At 37.2% G+C, this 26754-nt stretch overlaps 1 protein-coding gene across 3 annotated transcripts in view; it reads right to left on the bottom strand.

Annotated features, from left to right (window-relative positions):
* LOC149574826 (glycine-rich protein) overlaps positions 1-26754 on the bottom strand; it is a 164836-nt gene that overhangs the window by 22705 nt on the left and 115377 nt on the right. For 2 of the 3 annotated variants that reach the window (XM_089814664.1, XM_089814665.1), the window contains exon 12: positions 21461-21524. In XM_089814664.1, coding sequence (XP_089670790.1) covers positions 21461-21524 — 64 coding nt within the window. Of the gene's footprint in view, positions 1-20799; positions 21525-26754 lie in introns of all 3 variants that reach the window. The other variant, XR_016360101.1, reaches the window with a different exon arrangement.

Below are 26754 nucleotides of genomic sequence, written 5' to 3'. Positions count from 1 at the left end.
AAACCACAGTTCGTGTGGGAATGCACCAAACACTTCATTTCAAAAAAAAGGAGTTGAAGGTGCTGATGGAAAGTTGTTTCGAGATTACATACGGACACTATCGAGAAGGTTTTCAAAGTGTTGAAGACTCCAAAATGTGCCAATCTACGAAGGAGAATTTACGACAACTTGAACAAGAAAAAGCTTGATCACATCAAAATTTCAAATGAAAATAGACAATTCATCAAAGAGAGTCAAAGGTATTCATCAAAAACGTAACACCATGATTATCAAGGTGAATGCAGTGGCACGAAATACAGAAATTCTGATCCTGTTATCATCCAAGATTGCATCGCCAAGTACAAGGTCCTTCAAAACAATCCATAGGATTGTTTCAATTCTCTTCCGTCTTTCTTCTTCTTCTTCTTCTTCTTCTTCTTCTTTCATGTTTGTAACTGAAGAGCATGTCTTACATAAAAATGTGTAAATACATACGACTTACATGTGTAATAACATGTAATCCAATAAGTTCTCTTGTTAGTTAGACCGAGTCAAAGTTGGTTGAGTTGTTCCCACTTTTCCTCCTTTTTCTCAACTCCTTTGCCTATATAAGGAGTGCCCCCCTCATTGTAAAAATCATCTTTTATTGTATGCAAGAGAGCTCTAGAGAAATTGTGCAAGTATAACTTTGATTGTGTGCCCCTTTTTGAAAGAAAGTGAATACAAAAAATCAATTGAGACATTACTTTGATTGAGTGAGATTGTTACTTGTGCAAGTTAGAAGCTTTGATTGAGTGAGATTGTTACTTGTGCAATTTAGAAGCTTTGATTGTGATTTGCATTTGTTATCTTTGATTCACATGTTGTTTTGCATTCTTGATAATTGAGTATAAAAAGAAGTAGGAAGCAATCAGAGCCGAAGCTTTGACCAGGAGTGGTTGTAGAGATAAATAGATTAGAAGCTTTGTTTGTAGCTTATATCTCTTTCTTGATTCACAAAATAATTAGGATATCCTTAATTCGGGAAGTCTTTGTGTCCCAATAGTAAAGCTTATTCATATAGAATTACGAACGGACTTAGAGCCAAATCGGTACACTTTCAGCTAGCCTTGAGTTAGTGTTGGTTTATCGGTATCACAATTTTCAGCTTTTAGAGAGAAGTGTAGTTAGAGATTTCACCCTTCCCATTACTCGCTCCATGGGTAAGTGGATTCTTTCCTATAATTTAAGAGGAAAGAATATTGGTAACACCTTTTTACAAAATCTCTCAACTTCTTGCTTACCTTGAGTTGATCCAAGGAATAGTGAGAAGGGGGAGCCTTCCCTTTAAGGTAGGAGAGACTCTGTCTTACACGTTGTGGCTGCTCATCTTATTTTCTGACAAGATTTTACCAAAAATTGTCAGTTACAAAATATCCACCCAACAGTGTCCGCAAGGATAGAAGAGTACCAATAAAAGTGTGAACACTAGTGGTTATAATGCTGGCAGAAATATAGGAAGAGGAAGAAAGTCTTCTTAAAGAAGAGAATGACCCTGTATCACATGTAGAGAAGAAAAAGTCTAATTGCATTATAGATAGTGGATGTTCACATCATATGATTGGTAATAGAGAAAAATTTATTGAATTTAAATGCTATAATGGTGGAGTGGTCAAAATTGGTAATAATGCTCCAAGTCCTATCAAGGGAAAAGGATCCATTACACTTGATGGTAAAACTAACACTAAGAATGTCTATTTTGTTGATGGATTGAAACATAATTTCTCGAGTGTTAGACAACTTGTTGATAAAGGATATCATCTACAATTTACTAAGAAGACATGTATAATCAAAGACATAAATGGTAAATTAATTGGAAAAGGTATAAGAACTAGATGTAATGTCTTTCAATTGAATCCTACTGAAATAAGTTGCTTGGTTGCTAGAGTTGATGATAATTGGTTGTGGCACAAAAGATTTTGTCATATAAGTTTTGATAACATTGTGAAGATAAGTAACTAATGTAGTAAGAGATTTACCAAAGATTATGAAACCTTCTACATGATATGCAAGGAATGTTTGATGGCTAAATAGAAGAAGAGCTTATTTCCAAGCAAGATATTCACTACATTATAAAAGTTTGAGATTGTCCATACAAATTTGTGTGGACCTAAAAAGACAAGATCATTCTCTAATGAAAGAAATTTCATTATTTTCATTGATGACTTTACAAGAATGTTGTGGGTAGCATTTTTTAAAGAACAATCAGAAGCTTTTGACAAATTTAAGATATTCAACGCTAAAGTTGAGAATGAATCTAGATTGAGAATCAAATGTTTACAATCTGATAGAGGAGAATTTATATCAAATCAGTTCAATAAATTTTGTGAAGATAATGAAATCAAAAGTCAACTTTCAGCTCCTAAAACATCACAACAAAACGAGATAACAAAAAGAAGGAACATGTCAGTAAGTGAAGCAGCTAGAGCAATGATGCTAGAAGGGAATGTAGCACATATCTATTGGAGAGAAGCAATTAGTTCTATAGTATACACTATAAATAGAGTTCTGATCAGACAAGGAACTGATCAGACACCTTATGAACTTTGGTTTGGGCATACACCTACCATGAACTACTTTAGAATCTTTGGAAGTAAATGTTATATCAAAAGAACAGATGACATAGGGAAATTTGATCCTAAAAGTGATGAAGAAATATTTATTGGTTATTCTTTCATGAGCAAATCATATAGATGTTATAATCAAATATTGAGAATAATAGTTGAAAATGCAAATGTGAAAGTTGATGACAACTTCAAAATTCAGGAAAGAATACTTGATTATGATTCAAACAATGAAGCTAATACAAGTTAGAGACTTAATAATCAAAATGTAGAGAAGGAAAAATTCAATGGTGGCCACAGTTTGGGCTGAGGAAGACAGTGATGGCCCAGGTCTGTGATGCTTGTTGGAGAGAGAGGAGTTGGCAGGGCTGTCACTGCTCAATGTGGGTGCGTGGCAGATGGATGACAAGGAAGACACTGCATGTGAGTGCATTCCATCCAAAGGATTGTGCTCAGTATGAGGACCAAGGCCGTGTGCAAATTGCTGCTTACAAACTGCAGCCTTTAGATAGATACTAGTGTGTGTTGTTTGGACCGTGTGTGGAAACAGAGTAATGGTCTCATGGGCATGTTCAGCATGTGTAAGGTTTGGCATAATACATGTTGAAGATTGAGGCATTGTAGGGAGGCTAATGGAGGTAGGAGACATGATCATGGTGATGGGATTAAATGTAACACAAGGGGTCTCTTGAATGTGCCCTCCGTTATGAAATAGATCAAACTTAATAGAACCAGGAGAAGTAGTGTGCAATTTTTGCAAACCTGAAAAAGACTTTTCGTTGAATACAACATCCCGACTTTGAAGCACTTTCTAAGCAGTTGGATCCCACAATCGAAAGCCATATTGATCTTCACTATACCCCAAAAATACGCATCTTTTAGACCTAAAATCCAACTTCATTCACTGCTCTTTAGGAACATGAACATAAGCATCACAACCAAATACTCATAAATGAGAGAAATAAATCCTTTTACCAGTCCACCTTTCCTTTGGAATATCAAAATCCAGACGTGATGAAGGAGCTCGATTTATTAAATAAACAACAATATTGCATGCCTATGCCCAAAATTGCTTCCCCAAACTGGCATTAGATAACATGCACCAAGCCCTTTTACAAGATAGTCCAATTCAACCTTTTTGCTGCACCAATTTCTTGAGGTGTATAAGGGATTATTTAATCCTCCGAATACCATGATCTTACCAAAAATGATCAAATTCCAAAGAGCAAAACTCACCACCATTGTTCGTTCGTAAACATTTAGTCTATTTCCCAATCTGATTTTCCACCATAGCTTTAAAAGATTTAAAATTTGAAAATACTTCAGAATGCTTATTCAACATATAAACCCAGACTTTTTGAGTGCAATCATCAAGAAATGTGACAAAATATTTAGCACCATCAAGAGAAGTTACATGCGTAGGACCAAAAACATCATAATCCACAAGCTCTAATGGAGAAGATTTCTTCTCATGACCCGTCCGTACAAAGCTGGTATAATTTTGCTTGTCACAAAGACAATGCTCACACAACTCCAAATCAAGACATTTAAGACCCGGAAGCTAGTCTCTTCGAAGCATAACTTCAAGACCTGTTTTGCTCATGTGACCAAGCCTCTTTTGCCAAAGTTCAGCATTACATTCTGCAACTGCCATGGCTGCTCCCACTTCACTATTGCATTCTAAAACATATAAACTTTCCATGAATCAAGGTCAAAGTTAACATTACAGCCTTGTGTATACAAGTGACTAACTGAAATCAGATTACTCTTGAGTGTAAGAACATGCCTAACATCCTTTAAAATCCATTTGCTACCATTTTTCTGCGACAATAAAATATCCCCTTTCATGACAATATCACATTCTTTGTTATCCCCAAGAAAAATTTTACCAAACATACCTTCGTGGTAATTTGTGAACGCACTCCGACATGGAGTAGCATGAAAAGATGCGCCAGAATCGAGACCCGCGAACTTGAACCCATGTCACCAGCTGCAAGTACCAAAGCTCCATCAGTTGCAGCATTTATGCCATCCTGAATTACTTTATTTTGAGCCTTCTTGTAATTCGAACATTGCTTCTTGGTGTGGCCTAATTTACCACAAAACCAGCAATTGTCATTTCTTCCTCTAGACTTCAAGTCTCTTCCATTTATTGTTATGTCCACCTCTTTCACGACTTCTTCCTCTATTGCTTGTCCTCACAACTGTTAGAGCATCACCAAAAGAGGATTCGTGGTGTTTCCTTCATATGTCTTCACTAAGTAATGTAGTTGCGACTTCATCAAATTTCAGCTTGTTCTTGGCTGCTATTGAAGTGCTCACAGCCATTACTACACCTTCCCAACTGTCTAAAAGTGAACATAATAATAAAATAGCTTTTATTTCATCATCTAATGGTATACCGACTGAAATGAGTTGACTGGCTAATGTATTAAACTCATTCAGATGATTCGACATTACTCCCCCTTCTTTCATTTTCAGATTATATAGCTTCTTCACGATAAAAACTTTATTCGAAGCTAAAGATATCTCATGCAATGAAGATAATTTCTCAACTAGCTCTCTCGTTGTCTTCTCAGCTGAAATGTTAAACAACACGTTACTTGAGAGAGCCAAGAAAATTGTTTCCCTTTCTTTCAAACAGTTTTTCCCATTCTTCATCTATCAATGATCATTTGCCCTTTGTCTTACCAAGCAACGCAGGTTGTAAATCTTGCTTGATGAGCAAAGACTCTATCTGCACTTTCAATAGACCAAAGTTTTGCCCAGAAAACTTTTCGATTTCTAGAAAATCTTTATCGATTTCTAGAAAATCAAACGAGTTTAACCAACTCTGATACCGATTGTTGAGCTAAAATAAAAGATACAAAAATAAAGTAGAACTGAAAAACTAAAACTAAATTAAAAGATACACAAACAAACACAGAAATTATAGCAGTTCATCCAGCTAGTTTGGATTACATCCACTCTTCAAGCAAGGGAATTTCTCTTATTAGATAAATCACACATTACAGTGAACAGCAGCAATCAACTGTTATACATATTCTTTTCAGTCACATTCAATGGAAGACGAAAGGGCTGAGAAGAGAAAGAGTCGCAATGATTAGACTGCGCAATCAAAGCGGTTACATATTCCCTTGTCAGAAGCGTTGCAATGACAGGTTAAGTTATACAAGCTTATAATAATGTTTGGGAATGTGTTCAGATAGTACATTTGTGTCTTTATATGAAGAATTGAAGTTACATATCATTCTATGGACATTGGTAGCAGACCAGTCTGCAGGAAACAAGTTGCTAATATGTTGATAGTACCTAATAAGTGAGATGTAATTAAGGTGAGCGAGCTAGGATCGTGGTTGAAGACATGTTTGTGTTTGTGTTAGCACATCTTGATCATCATTCTAGGAAGGTTACTGAAGTGGAATGTGAGATATGTTCATTGGCAGTCGACTCTTGTATTTGGAATTATTTTGGAAGTTACAAAGTGCAATGTAGCGTATGGAACTTTAATGTAATATCTTCATGAACTCCTATGTAATTAATTGTACATTCGGGAAGCTCAAAAGACTGACCTAATTAGTTGTTAGGACAAGGTATAAGGAAAGATTGTTTCCTTGGATTAAAGTGTGATTGTGTGGTATTGCATGTGATGTAATGTTCGGATGTTGAGGATGTGAATTTGATCAGAGCATAGCAAAGGATTATGTTGATGTTGATTTAAGAACTTCAAAGGTATTGTATTGGCAATTGAGTTGCAGATTTGGTTAGTTCAAGGCTTGGATTTGCTATCCTGAAAATCTGTTTATATAACAGTGGTAGAGGCAACTTGGATAGTGGGTTCACTTATCTTCCTTAAGGTTCCTAACAAGGCTACAATCTTCCGACAAGGATTCAAAGTCTCCAAACAAGGACTAATGTACTGATTGTATTGTATTTGACTCTTAATAGGGTCACATCCTTTCACAAGAAACTTTTATATTAGTACATCATATTGTGGGTTTCATCCCCATCAAGGTTTTCCCTTTGATCAAGGGTTTCCCTAGCCAACAAATCATTGTGTCATTGTGTATGTTTTATCTTTTGGCATTGATCACTATTTTGGTTATTGAAGTTGTATTTAAAAGTTATAATTGGCATACAACTTATTCATCTCCTCCCCCCCCCCCCCCCCATTGTATTGGTGGAGTCCACTTTCTAACAAGCCATTCATGTTGAGCCAAGGTCGACCCTATATGGGTGACATCCATATTATTGTATTATTATTTACCATCCAGGAAATGTGGTAAATCTGGATTCATAGTGCATTATGAGACTAGACCAGGGATTGTGTATGTGCATTTAAGGTTTCGTAGTTGTCGCGGAAAATATTAAATTAAAATGCGGATTTTTATTGTATGTGGGGAAATTTTAATGATTTGATCTATTTTGCTTATTTTATTTATTTACATGCTAATTTGCCATAGTTGAATGCTCAATGCCTTAAATTATTTAATTTATTTGAGAAAGGGGCAAATTACTTTATTAAGTGGTCAATATTTTATAGGTCAATTTTAATTAAAATATTTATATTAGGCCAAAAAGTGAAGCTTTATAGGTAGGTGCCCCTACAACACAATGGTAAATTGTGAGCCTCTCATCTGGGAAGTCTTGGGTTTGAGTCTACTTGAGCTTAAGACATAATAATAATTAATCTCTACAAATAATAAATAATCTAGGCTCCTGCCCATTATCTATCAAAAAAGAAAAGAAAAAATAGTGACCTTTACACTCACTTATTTGATGAATTGTAAAATTGGGATTTTTGCTCCAATCCACTTAGAGATTTATGAGTTTTTGCTTGTTTTGAGATATTGGCTCATCGGATCATTGTATAGTCTAGTTAGATTTGTAGTGTGAATCTCTATCTTCTCGGTGATTTTCATCTTACTCAGAGCTTTCTCCAAATTGTTCTCTTCATTCTTGATTTCAAGCTTTGGAGTGAGGCACGACTCTCTTTTTAATCGTTTCAGTGCGTTCTTTCTATTGCTAAATGTTTAGAGGTTGAGAACAGGACATCCCTTCCGTTTTTCAGCATTTCTATAACCTGGTTGAACATTTATGAACAACTGTGTGAGTTTTGTGTTGAAAATATTACTTTTGACCTAGATATGCTATCGGATTTTGTGCGTGCATCCAAAATGGAACTTTATTTGATTTTGGGCAATTTGAATATAGTTGGAAGTGGGTTTTTTATTTAATCAAATTCTGAGATATTTGATTTTTGAGCATTTTTCCTTAGCCTGATTTACTGTGTCGCTCGGATTTGACTTCGGATATTGTGGTGTAAATTTGGATGATGAAACTTGATTGTTATCCATGTTTCCATTCATCTCACAGTTTTACTTTTTAGCTAGTGGATTCGTAGGCGAATCCGTAGTCTCATCAAAGTGACCAGTTGAGTGTATTTTATATCATTTTAGTTTGTGTTTCCCAAATCTAAACCCTTGCATATTGTGGAGTTGGTTGTGCCCACCCACATTTGGGTTCAAATTTAAATCTACCTTGTGAGGCTCATTGTATGACAAGAAGGGTATGTACGAGTAGAAGTGTCGAGTGGCTTCCACGGCTACCCCAACCCGAAAGCAGCTGACAAGGTAATGTGAAGATGTTCTAAATAAGTAATAACTAATTAAACACAGCCGATAAGAAAACTGTAGAATGGAAATACTACTCAAGTTCACAGAATAATAAAGATATATATACAAAGCAAAACATAGAGTGTACCTTATTACCACAATACCATTTTTGGCAAGGAAATGATTTACTTTATTCATACCCAAACATCATGAGTCCATTCTCAATATTCCAAGTGCTTATAAATAGGTCGGTTGGTTAGGAAGACCAACCGACGCATTCCCTCACCGCCTAACTACCCAACCCGCTCAAGCTTAACAAGTGCTAAATACAATATAACTTTTTTCTCTACTACATCTCCCTCCCCCAAAAAAAAAAAGTCGTATTCCAAATGACTACCGAACACACTAGAACAAAAAAACTTGACTTCAAGAAGAGGGTTGAGAAGACATCCTTGTACTCGGAGCTCCTTGGAGCCGTTGCAGTCGCATTTAGTTGCCTTTTGTTTTGCCCAAATCCCCTATAGTATCCGCAAGGCATCCATCTTCTTTGCCTTTGCTGCGGTGATCTTGTTTTCCAAGTCAGTTTCTTCTATTCTCCAAGCCTCTCCCATGGTAACTTTTTCTAACTTCCACTAATCTTGAAGAGTACTCCTTTCCAACTCCCATTCCTTAGCCAAGCTTTTGCCATGCTGAAGTTCCAAGTATATCTAACGAGAGGCAACTTCCATAGCTGCAATGGTCTCCGTGAGAGTTCGGTGTTCCTGAATGCAAGGAATGGTGGACCTCTTCATCCATGTAGTGGCCAATTCCTCCTGCGTATATTCAATTTGTTGTAACACTTCCCAGTGTATATGGCAACCAGTATGCATAAATGCGGCTAATGATTCCCCTTCTGTCACAGCGGCTTCTATATTCTAAGACCTAGCTTGTTGGATGATCTCCCTAGTGGAATGCTCCATTCCCTGCAACTCGGTGAGATATAAATCTGCCTTGGCTGTAAATGAGAATGTATCAAAGGGTTCCACTCTCTCGCTTTGTATCTCCACCGGATCCTCATTAATGACTGCTAGAGGGGAAGATACCATCCCTTCTTCCTTAAGCAATCTGTCGGCCTCCTCCGGGACTGTATCCGCCATATTCGCCTTAGTGTGAATCTCTTCCTCCTGGGCATCCACTGTCCCTATCGACTATATACAAGAGCAACCGAGTGAACTACTTCCAAGCCTAAAAGTGTTTGCAACTTCACCTTATGTGCACACTTTGTCTAGCATCTCAAGTCTATCACCTTAGTATGGGTTTTGCTGATCTGGGGGAATTAGTTGTGCCACCCTCAGTAGGGACAATCTAGTAGCCCCCCATTGTAGAAGTTATTGCATGTCCATACTGCAAGCCCCTTCTACAGGCCCCCACTCCTGAGTCTACTCAGGAACATCCGTAGGCATCACTGTCATTGTACCCAAGTCGTGGGTAGCTTCCCTACCCCTAGAAGCAACTCCTTCAAGGCCAAGAGCCAGACTTTGATCATGGTAAATCTCCAAAGATTTTGATACTCCTGTTAGGAGTAGCCCCTCCGCTGGTGGTAGGAAGGCAACTTCCCACGAAGTTCCCTATAGGTGAATTAGGCAGATTTCCACCTCCTGGGAGTCTGAGGAAGATGAATCTATGTCACTCCCATCCTCTTTGAAACTCTCTTCCTCATCCTCATCCTCATCCTCTTCCTGACTACTAACAAATGCCCCATGTTGCTGCTCTTCAACCACAACCGCCTGTTTTGGTTTCTTTTTCTGTGGTTTGCTGCTGTGAGACCCTATGCCCATAGTGTCCATGTGGAACCAATATGTCATAGCTGGCTTGTAAGGTTCCACCCTATTGGCTAGTATAAATGTCCCTCTATGCTCACTACCCACCTCGGTCCGTACTACTTCTAGAAATAAAGCCATGGCGTGGTGGGGCATGTAAAAGGCTTTGTGCTTTAACTCCATGAACTCTTGAAGTCTGTCTGAAGGGAATTGTGTCCAGTTGTATGCCTACCCTTTATACAATCCATCAACAACAGGCAACATCCAAAGGGCAATGTCTGAGGTGCGACTACCGACTATGAGTTTACTCTTCACGAAATCTACAATGCATCACCATTCATCATTAGCAATGAAGATTTTCTTGAGACCCCTACTGTTTTTAAGAATTCCTTCCCATTCTTGATTTGTGAGGTCCTTCCTGCATATTAGACTCAACCATTTCCTCTTTTCTTATACTGACATTAGGGTTTTTTTCCTATTCCTATCCTTGTTTGGGGATTCCAAAACCTTATTTATTTCCTTGCCTGAATAAGAAATTGTTACTAGATGCTAGAAATATTGGACTACAGATTTATGGCATGATCTATCATAAGCTTTGACCAAATTCCGTAATATGGGTTCAAACTCCTTTAAATCAAATATTGGCATGAAGATTATTTTATCTACCTTGGTTGTGCACAAAGCACTTTTCAAGGAATGATCATCTTCTATTTTCTCCCACCAGGTTTGGCATTCACTTCCCATCACACTTTCAAATGTGATATTCTCCGCAATGGTCTTTTGTGTAAGATTACCCTTGCCCTTTGTCATCTTCTTTACGTCCTTTGCTTCTTGTACTAGTTTTTTCTTGTCTGAATCAATGATGTTCCCTCTGCCCGAGTTTCTTATGCTTAATTTTACCAATTTGTGTTGGTGCCTCAATTCCAAATTCTTTTCAAGTGGTTGTGTGCTCCAACTACTCCAACTGTACCCTATGGCCACATGGGCAGTACGTGTTCTTATTCTTCTAAACAACACCCTTGCTAGTACAGTGACAACAATTTGTCCTTCCCCTGCAAATGTCACTTTGACGGTATGTCTGCATGTGGAATGGCTCATACAATAAGCAGGTACAGCTTCATAAGGCAAGGAAGGCACGAATATGACTATGTTCCTATGATAGGGTAACTCTTCGTATGGTGATATGCACTCTTCGTACCACATCTTTGGCACCTCAAACGATACCCTTTATACTTCGTACGGTAGTCTTCCCACTTTGAATGTTTTCCTTGTGCCCTTGTACGGCCTTCTGTCCTCGTACGACCCCTATTCCTTCTTGTATGAGGATGTTTTCTCTGCTCCTTCGTACGGCTTCTCGTTTTCCTTCGTATGATCTTCTGGCTTCTTTGTCCAGCCTCCGTTCCTTCATACGACCTTTAACTCTCCTCCATACGGCTAAAGAGGTGTGTACAGCTGTAGGGGTGTGTATTTGAGTGGTGGTTTGAGTTGGTACTCCTTCAATATGTGCCACAATAGCTTTATAGAACTAAGGGTGGGAATTTTTTATTATTTGTTCCTTGTCAATTGCTCCTTCCTACTCATGAAATAGCTAGGGACCAGCTTATTCCTTTCTTCATAAGTTTTTAATTTAGACCTATTCACCAGGTCTTTCACTAGTTTATTATCCAAAGTAGATAACTTTATTGCCACATTTTCTTTTACTTCTAATACTTTAAATGGTCCTAACCATTGAACTTTAAATTTTCCTGGCTTTATTTCATTTTCCTGTTATACTTGAGTACCAGTTGTCCTGGTTTGAAATTCATCTTTTAAGTGCTTGTCATGTCAAAAAAATTGCCTTTGTTGGGCTACTTCTGTAGCCCATTGAGCAAGTATCCTCCTTTTGTCCAATTTTAGTAGAGTGTAGAATCTTTCCCTTAGACTCTCCTCATCTCCCAACCTGTTTTGAACTACTACTCTTAGACTTGGTACTATATGTTCCATTGGCATCACTACTTCATGTCCGTACATTAGATAAAATGAAATGTGTCTAGTGGTAGCCTTATAAGTAGTTTTGTACACCCATACCATGGCTGCATAGTTTTTATTCATTCTATAAGGTTGCTTTTGTACTGGTCTTGCTCCAGGTATCAATGGAATTTGATGGACACAGCTCCAGAGGCACCCCTTTCAAGTCCCTATACGTCCAGGCAAAGATGTCCTTGAACTCCAAAAAGATTCTAAAAGCTATAGCCTTTAACACTGGGTCCCAGTCATCCCCTATCAAAAATCTCCTTGGGTTGATTCTCTTCCCCAAGGATATTTAGTCAAGAGTTTGGCCTCCTTGTATTCTAACTCTTTCTCAAAAATGTGTGCTGGTGTCCTGCAGAGCGTTGCCGCACCTTCTTTGTACTCCATAGACCCCTCTGGGTACCATTCCTCCAACTTCGGTTCATGGATTTGCAACATATTACATTCTGCCTGGAAAACTTCATAATCTCCCATTTGCCAATGGAATAATCCATCGAGGGAGCTCGTTTCATCTTCTGAGCATTCCCCCAGTCTGAGCACTCCTTCCTTGTCCGGTTCCATCCCTTCATGGTCTTCTCCCTCTGAATTTGATGCCATGTCCTAACTTACTAACTAGTTCTTTAGGTCTATGATGTACTTTCTTCCTTCTTATTCAATGGATAGAGTGTTTTGTTTCCAATAATGGGTGGCTTTTGTTGTAACCATCCATCCTCTTCCCAATAAAACATCGTACCCTTTCTTCTCTAAAGTAATAACCACAAAATCAAAGAAAAATTGTTGCATACCGATTATGACATTTTGTCCCATCAGGGTCCCTATCGGCTTGATTCCGTGCTAGTCCACTCCCACCAGTTGAAATGTTGGTGGCCAAAGTGTAGGTTTCCCTATTACCTTCCAGATTTCTTCAGATAAGGCATTTATGCTGGAACCTCCATCAACAATAGTATTCAAAAGTTTGTACCATAATATCTCCATTTCTACTACTATTGGTGTTCTCCCCATTCCTATAGCGAACAGGGTATTGTTTTCTGTCCAAACCTGTGATTCTCCTTCCTTCTCTTTCTTAAAGGGTATCCCTCTCTGACTTTCCACTTGTGTTAATGCTACCTCCACCTGAGGTAATGTTTCCAATAAATCAGCAATTTTCACCGGGATGGTGGTCTCGAGTACTTGTCTCACAATATTCGGTATACTCCCATTCGTAGTAAGTTTATCTAGCCTTGCCTTCACTTCCTCTCCCATGCTATCTTGAATGTCTTTCTTTGCTTCTTGAAATTGTTCCTTCTCCATAGTAGCATCTGAGTAGGCTAGTTTCCTGGCTTGCATCCTTGTGATGACAAGGATTTCACTTTCTCGTTCTTCAATGTCTAACATATTCACCCCCTTTTGTCTAGGGCAATTCGCATCTTCATGATTGCCTGGTCCACACCATTTACACAACATTCCTCCATTCTAACAATCTCATTCAAAATGTCCCCATTCATTGCACCTCCTAATTTAAATCATAGGTCTCGGGACCCTTAGAATCATATGAGATTGCTCGTCGAGGTGTGTTGTTATTGTTGTTGTTGTTGTAATTATTATTACTCCCTCTTCTATTGTTTCTATATCCTCCTGGTGAGGCTTCTATATTTGTGTTCCTTGGAGGGGTGGAGGGTGGTGTAGATTGCTCTCCTTGTGTGAAGAATACTTGAGTGTTCCATGTTTTTAGATTGTAAGGACAGTCTTTGATTGCATGTCCCAACACCTAAAAATTCTCACAAAATGCTTTCTTTGGACATGCCCCTTTTGTATGGCCTTCTTTCTTCACAGTTGGTGCACCAAACCTCCTTCCCTTCTTTTTTCTCTTCCTTACTCCCCATTACCTCCTTCATTAATCCCCTCAAGTCTTTTCTCAAGGCTTGGATGGTTTTGGATTCTTGTTCACTTTCTTCTAAACTTTCACTCATGCTTCCATGATTTCTTGCCTTGGAAGTTTTGCTCTCACTTTCTATGTCAATTGTGCGAGTACACACATCCACAAAGGTTGATGGTGGGACTATTTGCATCATTCTCCTAAGGGACAATGTCAGTCCTTCAATGAAACACCTTTTTTTTAGTCCATCGGCAGGCTTGTTGTCAAGTTTTCCTATCAGCTCCTTTCACCTTCTATTGTAGGTCTTAACGGATTCACTCTTTCTGTGTGTTACATCCCAATTTTTGACCTAGCTTGAAATATAGCCGTTGAGGTTCACATGAAGTCAGTTGGCAGTTTGATTTGATATAATTTGGCGAAATGGTAAGATAGTTGGTTGTTATGATTTCAAGTGAAGATGACATGTTAGTTGATTGTTGATCGCGAATTCATGGAATTAAGGTGAAAGGTTAACTGTTATGATTATTTATGATTATATAATTTATAATTAAATTATGGAGAAATTCCTTGCAAGGAGCATGTCGAAGGGGTAAAAGCATTGTCAAAAAAGAATTAGGCAGGGCATCACCATCACTAGGCAGACGGGTAAAAGACCTAGCCAGAATACATCTACGGGACTTGTATGAGTTATTTAATAATTTAATTAAAATAGTTAGGATAAAATATAAAATGAATCTTAAAAGTTTATCTTGGATTTTTAATTTATCTTTCATTATATTGTTTTTAATAATGATTTATTTCGTACATCTAAATATAAAATCTTTTTAGCCCCAATATAATTTAATAATCAATTAAGTGATGGTTGCTTATTCATATTAGATTTTAATAATTATTATAACTTATAAACTTCCTATTTTCTTTCTTCCTTTCCTTCCTCCTTTCTTTTCTTTTTAAAAATCGAGTTGAGAGAAATTTGAATGGTTTTCTTTGTAACTGTTAGGTACTTGAAGAGCCAAGCATCTCTTTTAATGGTTTCTTCGATTGTATAATTGGGACCTTGGTGTGCAAACCCGTAACACTTCTTTCATTTGTCTTTTCGTATTTTGCTTATGTGTTTCTAGTGAGGAGAAGACTTAGTTTGAACGGTAGCCGTTGCAATGGAGTTTCCTGGTGTAGTCCCTGCGTTAATATATTTCTGTCATTGTGGAAGGTCGTGTTCAGTCCCTGTGCACAATATGGTAGCTCCTCCAAGGAGAGCGTGGGAAGTCTGTTCTTGTGAGTTGATCTGGAGCCGACATGTCTCTATTCATGAACGTTTAGATTATTGAAGAACATCACCAACCATGGGACCTTGGTAGGAAGGTCAAACCAAAATCACAAGTAGAATGCTCTGTCCAAGATTCATTGTGGAGGTCACGTAAGACATCTACCAATAGTCAAGTATGTTACATGTTCTTTATTCGCTAGTTTAAATTCTAATAACTCATACACTACTGGTTCCTTGTTACTACCTTTCTTAGTATAACGTCAGCAGTATGTTGATAGAGGTACTGAACCCGTATCATGATATATTTGTTTCTTCCAAGGGATAGTAAATAGATTCGTTCTGTACTTTGAAGTAATCCATGACATGATAGTTTATGTAATATTAACCATCTTAGTTTAGAACCAAATACTTTCTATTATATACTTGCAATGGAGATTTTGAAAATCAGGACACCAATTCATCAGCAATGATGCTTGTTGAGGTAAAGAAATGTAAAGCAAAACCAACGTATTGGCACTAATAATAATCATAGACTAAATCATGTTGGTCAATAAAAGATTTCAAGTTCTTGAAAAAGTGTTCTTAAATCATAGATGATTCTTATTTCATAAGATTGAATCAATCATGCATACAAGAGATAGAGATGCAATGGAAGCTGTAAGCAATTAAAACTGGCTTAGAAATGTAATACATTCATTTATACCATACACAGTTAAAAACATTATCAAGACTCCATACACCATGGAAAACTCAATAGGCAATACGGTGAAGAGGTGGAGATAATTAATTAGATATTCAATTTGAGATCTTTAAAGAACATAATTTTAAGATCATAGTTTGTGAAAGGCTGAATGCATGTAAAATTGACAGAACCAGTTAATCTGAGAATTCCTAACTCCTGGACTCACCCGGCTGTGTAGCCAAGCAGAAGGGTGACAAGGTGAAAGAGAGGAATTTGTAATAATAAGATTCAGTATTAGTTATGTCATATCAATATTCATCATTTACTATAATAACTCATGCACTTCCTACTATTGTGATCTCCTATTGCCAAGTCATAAATTTTCAGGAAGCCCAGTGGATGGCAAGATGACCCCTGTCTATTCTAGGTAGGGAGGGCCTTTCTCGTTAGAGATTGTGTGGGGATATATATTGTGGTCCGAGGTTGGGAGGTTAAGCCCCTGACAATGTTTCACCTTTCTCAAGATGTTGGATATGCGTTAGACAGAGATAAGCCATGCATTCAATTGTTTATCGAAAATAGGTATTATCATTTTTTGTTTATGAGAAGGTAAGATTAAATTGAAGTATTTCATTGTTATCATCATTTTACTTAATATAAATGAATACTGAATATAAGTAATTATCTAATCTTGAGAAATTGTCACAGATAAGCAATCGGAAGGAAAAGAAATCCAAAGCCCTAATTGATTGTGTGACAGCTGGAACCTTAATTGATATGGTGGTATTGGAAGCCCTAACTGAATCCGTGGTATCGAAAACCCTAGTTGAATCCGTGGTTGCGAAAGCCCTAAATTGAATCCGTCGTCGCGAAAACCCTAGATAAAATCCATTGTCGTGGAAGCCCTAAATTGAATCCGTGGTCGCGGAAGCCCCAAGTAGTAAAGCAGTATCAGAAGCCCTAAATAAACCGATGGTAATTGATGTCCTAATTGGTAAGATGATATGTGATGCCCTAATTTAAGTTATATTGGTATTTAGTGGTATTCATCAAATGATTTTTGAGATAGCAGTCGATTTGAGAAATTGTTATAGTGTATTTGTGGACTAACTCGGGTGGTTGCAAAAGCATACTTAGATGATTTTCAATCTCAGTTTTTCCGAGGTATGTGATTTCAATTTCTGAAGTAATTTCATTAAAAGGTATTTCAAGTATTTAGTTAAGAAATTTTTGTTTGACTGACTTCAACGGCAAATCTTCTTCACATGAACTTGAATGATGTAACTGCCTTCTTATGAAATCGAAGTTATAACCATATTCTATGCATATGTTAGATGTTAATTTAGACCTGGAAAATTTGGATGTTACACTATGTCTTGTGTTATAAATCTTCGTTACAATTTCATCATCATCCCTCAGGAGTTTGAATTCTTCCTCAAATGTTGTCGGACATTATTCCATGTGCTCTTTTTCCCTACCTCCTAGTTAATGGCTATTCCTCTTAGTGTGGCAGGGAAAGATTTTAGCCACTCGTCTGCATTATTCTCTTTGTTAGTTTGCCATATGGTTATGCATGTTTTATAGTGGCATGTGGGTTCTCTAAACGATCCTTGGTAAACCTAGGCAATTTTTGTCTCTCTATTGCCATTATGTTTCTTGGTGGAATACCTCCTCCTGGCGGTTTGCTTCCTCTAACAGGGACACTCAGTCCTAACAGAACACTTCTTCCTACAGAAACACTTCCTCCTAATGGAATACACCTTCCCAATGGTACATTTCCTCCAGATGGAACACTCCCTCCTAAAGGAATGATTTGTCCTGACTAAAAGTTCCCTCTCGACGGACTTGATTCTTGATTGCTCGACCCGCAAGTATCTTCTTCTCCTGTGTTTGGGTTTTGCTCTTGTCAAAGTCCTCTCCATATAGGTCTCCAAGTTTCTGCACCCTAACTTCCTTCCTAGTGTCTTGGAGATAGCCAAATTAGCTATTCCTTCGACTGTATGCTCAATCAACCCTTCTTGAATTCTGGTGGCGTCCCCCTTTCCCATTAAGTTATGATGTCTCTCCTATTGTCGGAGACGTAGTGTCCTCAAGGCGACTTCCTCCTCAGTTTCTTCCTTTGGTACTCACCTCAGATATTTGTTTGGAATCAGGAGCATGAATTGGTTTAGTGTTTGTTTCCCTTCTTAGGATTATCCCGCTCCTCCAAGTTGCGTTCCCTTGTCCTCCTTTCAAAAAACTGTTGGAGTACTTGTTGCTTCCTCCATTCCCTTTCTATCTCATCTCTTTCTTCCTCAACACGTAACAAATTTCGTGCCAACAGTCGAGGAATCTGTCCCAGGAGATTGTACACCACTGGTGGCACCGAAAGTTCGTCGCGTATCGTGCTTGCAGGAACCATTCTCTCACAGGCTTCCCTTTGCATGTACAAATTGACCGCAACTTCCCAGGCGTCATCAGATCGTGTGTAACTTCTCTAGTTATTTCCTCATCACACACCTTGCCCTCCCATGAAGGAAGTCAGCTATAGGCTAGCCAAGTTCATTGCCTTGGCTAAAAAAATGAAAGAAAAGGGTAGAATTATATTAGAGGATCATTTGATGTAAGCCCAAGTGGCAAACTCTCCTTTCTTCTTGGGTAGGAAAGGTGTCTGATTCTGATTGCCTACCATTTTGGTGCCTTCTCATTGGTTGCTACTTTTCCTTTTTTTTCATTTCTCCATTAATTAGGTGGCGTCTTCTCATTGGTCGATGGGGTGGCAGCCCTAGTTAGGGTTTCTAGGATTTGATCTGGATCATTGATTTTGCCTCTTAATCTCTACCGTTGGTTGTATTTTTGGCCCCTATATAAGGCCATTTTCCCTCATTTGTAAAGAGTTGAAGAAAATTGTTGCTTGTATAATACCAAAATTGCTTCTCTTATCATTGTTGCGTCTTGCATGGTGATTAAGAACACTTGGTGTTATTGCATGGTTTCTACTTCCAATAGTTAAAGTTATATTCCATTGAGGTTGTTAAAGTAGATTTTATTTCAAGAAAGTTGTTAAGCAAGAATAAGAATAGATGGATAGTTGTATGGTGATATTAGTGGATGTTTGATAGGGATCCATAAACTAGGCCACTAGCATCCTAGTGGCTTGTTGGGAAGCCTTGCATGGTAATCTAGTCTTTTTCCCTTGAATCATTGCATCTATGGAGATAGCATCGCTAGCAAGCTGTCATCAGATTTGATCCCTGTCCATCTGCTAATCTTTCCTTTCATAGGAGTAGAAGTAAAGCAGCAAATAGTTTAGTAGTTGGAGTTTTGAAGAGCAAAGTTGGAAGTGATATAAATTGGAAAAGTAAATTGAGAGAGTCAAATCAATATGAAAGTCAAGTCAATATGCATTGTAAAGCTAGATTTCATCACCATCACAACAAAAGTTCGACATCCTTGAAAGAACAATGTAAGCCCGCCTACGTGATTAACCAGCAAATCACATTAATATAACTGAGTTATTATCCACAAGTGTACAGAACCTTGGAGTTTTCTCATGTTCTTCGTGAGTATTTACTTTTCAAGATAAGGATGAATGTTTGGTATTCTATATCAAGTATTCAATTGCTATATGTTATGTAGTGGTATAAAACTGACTTCAACAAACTCCAGTTGCAAAACCAATAACCTGAGCAGCAGATCAGGATGCCATAACATTGATAGGCCGTGAATGTGCCGAGCCATAGAATTTTAGGGTAGGCCCATAGAATTTTAGTGTGTGCATCACATGCATACCCGCTACTATTGTGACGGAATTATAGAATAATAGGGGCCAGAGTTCCAGCTTCCAATGCGGAGGATAGATTATTGTAGAGGTAGGGGGCAGTGTTTGGTTAGAGCTAGCAGTGAAACTACAAGTGCATCGGGAATCTGTGAGAGACATTACAATATCCGAAGGGTGATTCCCACAATAAATAGCCTATCAGCTAATTACTGGAATAACTTTGTTGTTTTTATTTCTTGCACTACTTTTTGGGCAGATTCAATTTATTTCTAAAATCTTACACTTGGTGCTCAACTATTTGCTAAAGACAGACACGTGCCCTTTAGGCTACCTAACTTTCTCTATTGTTTTCTGCATTTGTGTAGTGATTGTGCCAAACCAAAATTTTTGGTAAATAATCCATCAATAATTTGACCAATACTGTAAACAAAAGTTCAAACATTGATTAATAGAATGTTATATTAATTTTAGCTTTATAACCAACATTACAATTATATAAAATTAGAATTCATTGTTGTCTTTAAAGTTTTTGAAAAAAACTTCTCGTGTCTTTGTACAATTTATTCAACTTTGGAATTCTCCATCCTCTTTCACTTTGAATTCTGTGTCTGGCTTAGCATCTCTTGGCAAAAACTTTGTAACTATTTCTGCAATTCCTCTTATCATTTGCTTTCATCCTCATGATGATTATGAATGTAATACAAAACACTGATGTAAACCAAACTAACACAGTTTTTGCCAAAGTTTCTTTTGTTCTAAAGATTGTGAAAATGTCATGTAGAATATAGCATATGTTGAGCAACTTAATCAGCTTACATAGTTATCACCTAAATATTATATCCACACTACTTTCCGTCGAGTTTATCACAAGGTTTATAGGGAGTATGTTGACACTTCTCCATTGAAAGAGATAAAAGAGTAGGAAAGAAAGAAGGCTAGAGATCCAAATGATAGGTATTTTCACATTTACACTGATCAGAATAAAACTATCAAACTAATCTTTGTCAACTCTCATTACAACTTTCATGCATCCAATATTTTTTAACACATGCAACAGTTCTTGGTCAAAGAAATTTCCCCATTTTTACTGATCAATGTAAGATTGTTAAAATATACTCAGTGTATCCTCATTCCAACTTTCACGCATATATTTTTTATCTAAATGCAGTTCTTATGCATCTTCTATTTCCTTTACTAAATGAAATATTTCTCTGTAAAAATGAGATCACCTGAATTGCACGACTTGCATTATGACAATGTCTCTTTCACTGCAAATCATAAACTGGTACTCAGAAAGCCTGGAGAGTAAAATTGTCCAAGTATGGTGATTCAATTTAGTAAATTATATCTTAGGAAGAGACCAAAAGCCACCTACTGGGAAGATGATTTTTCTGCTAAAATCAGATACATGTTCCACCAGTTATTGAGGTTGTATACAAGCCCTGTCAACTGCTTATGCTGAACATTTCTTGGATGGTAGGCTTTATAAAGGACTTATTGCCAGGAGATTTGAATTTTTGGCAGTTGTTTTGCTGTTGCACAAGCTATGTTTCTAGAAAGGGACAAGAAGGCAAACTACCAAGTACCACGGTGCAGAAGATAAAGATATCAATGCCAATAGGCTAATAGCTTACTTTAAAACCTTTGGTTGTGTCCAACTACCCAAGAAAATGCCGTATTAGATTGCAGACATCAACAATTTGCAAAATAAGATACCATGTATATTATGTTATGAAACGTGAGGTGTAAACCCCATAAGTATATGATCATGAAATTTAACTTCAGATTAGGCCATAAAGATAAAAAAAATTCCTGAAAACTTCAATATGGAAATGACTAAACATATTGCACAAGCACAAGAATAGAAATCATGGGAGGAATGAATCTTACTCTCCTTAACTGTGCCATATAGCCAGCACAAAACTTCATCAGCAAAACCCAGGCAAACATTACCCTGCACAACCCATGGCAATTGAGAAAGAAAACCACCAGCTATGCAACAGCACCATGTTACTGCAATCTAGCATTTGTCCAAGTACTAAAATGAAATGGATCGATTTATTAGCAGATAAGATACATAGCACTGAAAAATGGAAACCTAAATCAGTGAATTATATCTTGCATTCCATTAAATATGGGGACAAGAAGAAAAGCAGATACACAATCTCTCTAAATATTGTACAACTTGTGACACCTCCACTTTTTGTAGAAAAGAGCAAACCATATGTAGGCAATTGAGAAAGAAAACCACCAGCTATGCAACAGTACCATGTTACTACAATCTAGCATTTGTACAAGTATTCAAATGAAATGAATCGATTTATTAGCAGATAAGATACATAGCACTGAAAAATGGAAACCTAAATCAGTGACTTATATCTTGCATTCCATTAAATATGGGGACAACAAGAAAAGCAGATGCATGATCTCTCTAAATATTGTACAACTTGTGACACCTCCACTTTATGTAGACAAGAACAAACCATATGTCTGTTTAAGCTTACTACAAAGACATTACTGCCATGTCCTAAATTTAGTTCCTTTCGATCAAGATAAACTTAATCACATTAAAGCTGGCTGACCTAAATTGTGAACATATATCAAATTCAATAATAAATATATTTCTTAGCAACATCTATCTAGTTCACAGTTCAGATTTATCAAAACTGATTATATAGCATTGTACTAGAGACTCTTCTTGTGCTTGTTTAAGTTGTTTTTCTGATTTATTAACTTGCAGTGGATTTTGTTTTGTTGTGGAGGCAAAACTGATTATTCGATGTCTGTACCATTACTAGTTTCAATCTACCCCAGAATCTATGATATATTTATGTTTGCATCATAAAATTTAAAAAAGTCAGTGATGCGTGAGCAGATTATTTTAACCTACAAACAAATTTCAGAGACAAATTGCACAGCTGTAGGAAAACCAGCAGTGTGAGCTAACCCACTCCCAAAAATCCTTTGAGCAATTGGTACACTTGTATTGTTTTCCATCTTACCCCAGATATCATTGAAGTTTATATGCCTTAGCACTAAGTTTCCAACCTCTAATAAGTCAGATTCAAGGATAGACATCTACTCCTACCCATGGCATTTTTATCTCATCTTCACTAGATTAATAAGAATGTTGCATGGACTAAGAAATATACTGGCTGGCTTTGGTTAATTTGACTCCTGTTTCTAGCAAAAGCTGCTACAAATGTTGTCATTTTCAACATATTTCCATCAATGTATAGATGAGCTTGTTCAAGGGGTCTTCATGATGTAATGACTGTGAAACAACCAACAATTAGTGTCAACAAGCAATCAAACAGATGCCTAATCAGTAAGATAATAGAGAATGTATCGAAGATGTTATCAACGAAATACTCTCATGAACGATAAAGACTATAAATGATAAACACATCAAATAAGCAGAAATAGATATTATTAGATGTGTTACCACGAGCATTTCGCAATTGAAGCAAATAGAGCAGAATTTCCCTTGGTACAAAATTGGGGCTAGGTATAGGTAAGAAAACAAAGATGTGTTTTTGCCTCACTGCCAAATGTAGAACTAGCCAATGTGAGATATAGTGGTTATAAGGCATGTAGGACAGAGTCTTGAGTATGCTAGCAAAAAAAAATTCAATTCAAAAATTCTTGCATTAGAATATCAATCTGAAATTATGAATAAGATGAGGATATTATTCTTGATTTAAATCCCTTGCCAACCTCAAATATGCATCAATTATTTTTATTAATCATTTGATCCCATGAGAAACGTTTGAAATTTCAAAGTGTCCCTTATGTACGTTTCCTTGCTGTTTTCTAAACTTTCAAGAACTCGTGCAATACCAAGATCTATTATTTCATCATCTTCTATTCCCAAGAACTCATTTTGCTGAAATGCTATTGATTGAGCAACAGTAATTTGACTAATTCAAGAAATTATCTATCTGTTTGCTTAAATGAACATTTCAATTTCTATGTAGCAATAACATCTATCTGTATAAGTATTCTCAATAATGTGTGCATATACTAAATTTGGTTGATAAGATAAGCATCTCTTTGATTACTATGTTGTGATGTCCCCTTCTAGTTAACATCTCTCAGTAATTGAGATTAGCCTATTATGTGACCCTCGTAGGCTAATATGGTGGTTAGAGGTTTTATTGGGGGATTGGCACTTTATGATGGGGCATAATTTCATATTATAATATTATAATGAAGTGCAAATTTAAGAATATCTTTTATCCCACATTGGGGAGAAAAGTAAGTGAGCTCCCACAAGGAAAGAATAAATTAACATAAGAGGTGTTAGAGTGGGGTTGCCGTTGCACCAAAAGACCAATCTTTCAATGCCCGATACAACAACTCAACTTATAGTATACAGGAGGCGGTTAAGCCCTTGTCACGAATCCTGAGGGGAGCGCTGAACAAACTTTTAACAATCTCCCCCTCGGCATCACCAGAGGATCTAAGGATTTGAACCTGTGACCAAGCTCTGATACCACTTGTTAGAGTGGGGTTGCCATTGCACCAAAAGACCGATCTTTCAACACCCGATAGAACCACTCAACTTATAGTACATAGGAGGCGGTTAAGCCCTTGTCACGAATCCTAAGGGGAGTGCTAAACAAACTTCTAACAAGAGCTACTTTTCTTAGCATCCAATTATTGTCATTTGCATTTGATGAGGTTTGTGGAGCCAAGAGTTTTAGCATTTGCCACTGGAGAACGGAGATCTTTTGTGTGCCTCCATTTGAGTTGGTGAAATACCCAGTGAATTTGGTATTAGGAGGACATCATACACGTGTTCTATTCGAGCATCTTGGTGAAAGATCCTTCAAGGGGTTGCAGCTATTGGAGAAGACAAATCAGTCTTTTCATTATGCCAAATTTGTGGCCTAGGGACAGATTGTGGAATACAATTGAAGGAATAAGTCGGATATGGCTACGGTGTTTTACTGCAATGTCGCCACTGCTACAGTGACTCGCTACAATAAAATCCAGATTTCTTGAGCGGTGTCCATGTTCCTATCCATTTACATTTTGCATTGCATTTAGGTTAGATCTAAATATCTTAGGGCATTTCTAGGGATTTAGAAATCAGTTGTGGAAGTTTGTAATCTGATTTATGTCAAAATCTAATATCAAAAAGTTGTCTGAAGGGATTAGAATATCATTGAACATCATAGAAGGTATTGCCCTAATGTCTTATTGTTACAGATGCATATTTTCTCATTGGTAACCAATGTTATATGTTTCATAAAAATACAAAAACATTTGCATCTTCATTGTTAGATGTTTTGGAGTTCTTTGCAAGCATACTTATTAAAGTTTGGCACTTAGAAAGCAATCAGAATTTAGATCTGCAATATATCCCTTGTGTGCAACGTGTTTGACGAAATTCTCAGGTTAAGAAATCAGAATTGCAAGGGATATTACATGTCCATTACTATCTTATGCTTGTGCAGTACTGTCCTGATATCTGCTTTTTAGAATGATATCCACTTCTCTAAGAGATCGTCTTTCATTGGATAATCACTACTCAAACTAAAGGGTTCAATGATCCATTCTCATTTGATCAGAGTTCCTGTTGACTGTATTTCATGTACGATGTTCATAAGATTTAAGACTTGTTGATTGTTTCTTTTGTTCTGATTTTTTTTTTTTTTTTTTGGTGATGCCCTTCTAATTTCTATTTCTTCCTTATCGCTGAAAATGATTGTAATTTTTGTCTCTCTAGAATATAATTTAGATTAATTTCCTTCTTAATGATTCCTTGTTTCAATCTCTACCCTGCAAGATTCAAGGATCATCCTCTGATACAACTGTAATCTCCCCTGATGTTTCTGACTGAAAAGGGGCTTCTTTCTATCCAGATTTGTACACAATTTTCTCAATGGATCTGAAATAGTATTATCTGATGTATAACCTTGTATCGTGTTTTCTTTGTAGATCAAGATTGTATGTTAGCCACTATGCCTGCTATGTCATCATATTGATAATGTTCTTTGGTTCTTTGATGTGATAAATTGATTTACAATTAAAGGATAGATAATGATCTACACATGTATCGAATGAATGGGAATGACTTAGAAATGCTAGTATGGTGGTTGTTCAGATCAGCCCCATGATTCTATCCTTTTGAATTTCCATATGTCGAGCATCTTTGTCTATTGTTACCTTTCAGATATATGCTCTTTTAAGACTTCCTGTATATTTAATGTGATATCAATGCAAACATGTTGTTTCCATTGTGCTCATATGAGTGTCCCTCGGATTCTCCAACAGAGAACATAAACAATAGTATTAGTGCCACCTCCAACTAAGTTGATAAGTTGTCAGGTCATTTCCATCTCACCCCACAATAATTGTTATTCTTGTTTACGAATGTCATAGAGAACAACTAAGATCAACAAATATGGATGTGTCATCGATATCGGGTGATTGTGTTTGCCCAAAGATAAATCAATCCATGTTGGAATTCTTCCTACATTTTATTTGCTGGTGGTCGCTTGGATGATTGGATGTAATTCTGCATAAAATGTCGTTTTACAGATGGGGATGAATTACTTATATCTATATTCTCCATCATTATATCATACATGACAATTTAGTAGCATAACACGGGGACATGCACATGACCCCAAACCACCCGGAACCGAGTATCCCATGATGGATATGCAGCGCACCTAAGCACCCGACTGTCATCATGGTGCTGACATGCTGTAGTCGTCCCTATACAGTACTCGGAGACTTGGGTGCAGAGGGTGATACCTGGGGATTTCCTAGGTGTCCCTTGACTGCACCCAGGACGTGACTGACTAGGTGCAGCGGGCAGTGCCGGTCTAAAAAGAAAAAGAAAAAGCACAAAAAAAAAAAATTCTAATTGAACCTTAACTGTGGTGGATCCCATATAAGGCCCTCTAAGTCTTCAAAAAGCATGTATACTTCATTTGGCATTCACAATTGACATTTCTTATTTTGCAACAGCTGAGAGCAAAGTGAGAAGAAAATTTTGGAAGAATGAGAAGAAATGTTCGAAAGAGCTTGGAGATTGATTTAGCAAGTGATTGCAAGATCTCTTGGAGGAAGACAAGCAAGATGATTCAATCTTGCAAGTGATTTAGTGAGCACAAGGTAGGTTTTTAATTTTTTTAGTATTTCCTTTGTTTTGCATTTTGATTTGTTTT

This window comes from Cupressus sempervirens, chromosome 2, assembly GCF_028749045.1.
Source record: "Cupressus sempervirens isolate cs-2001-9-10 chromosome 2, ASM2874904v1, whole genome shotgun sequence".
In the NCBI taxonomy this organism is placed as follows: domain Eukaryota; kingdom Viridiplantae; phylum Streptophyta; class Pinopsida; order Cupressales; family Cupressaceae; genus Cupressus; species Cupressus sempervirens.
The sequence above is the reverse complement of the archived record's forward strand: the minus strand, read 5'-3'. Positions and strand labels throughout refer to the sequence as shown.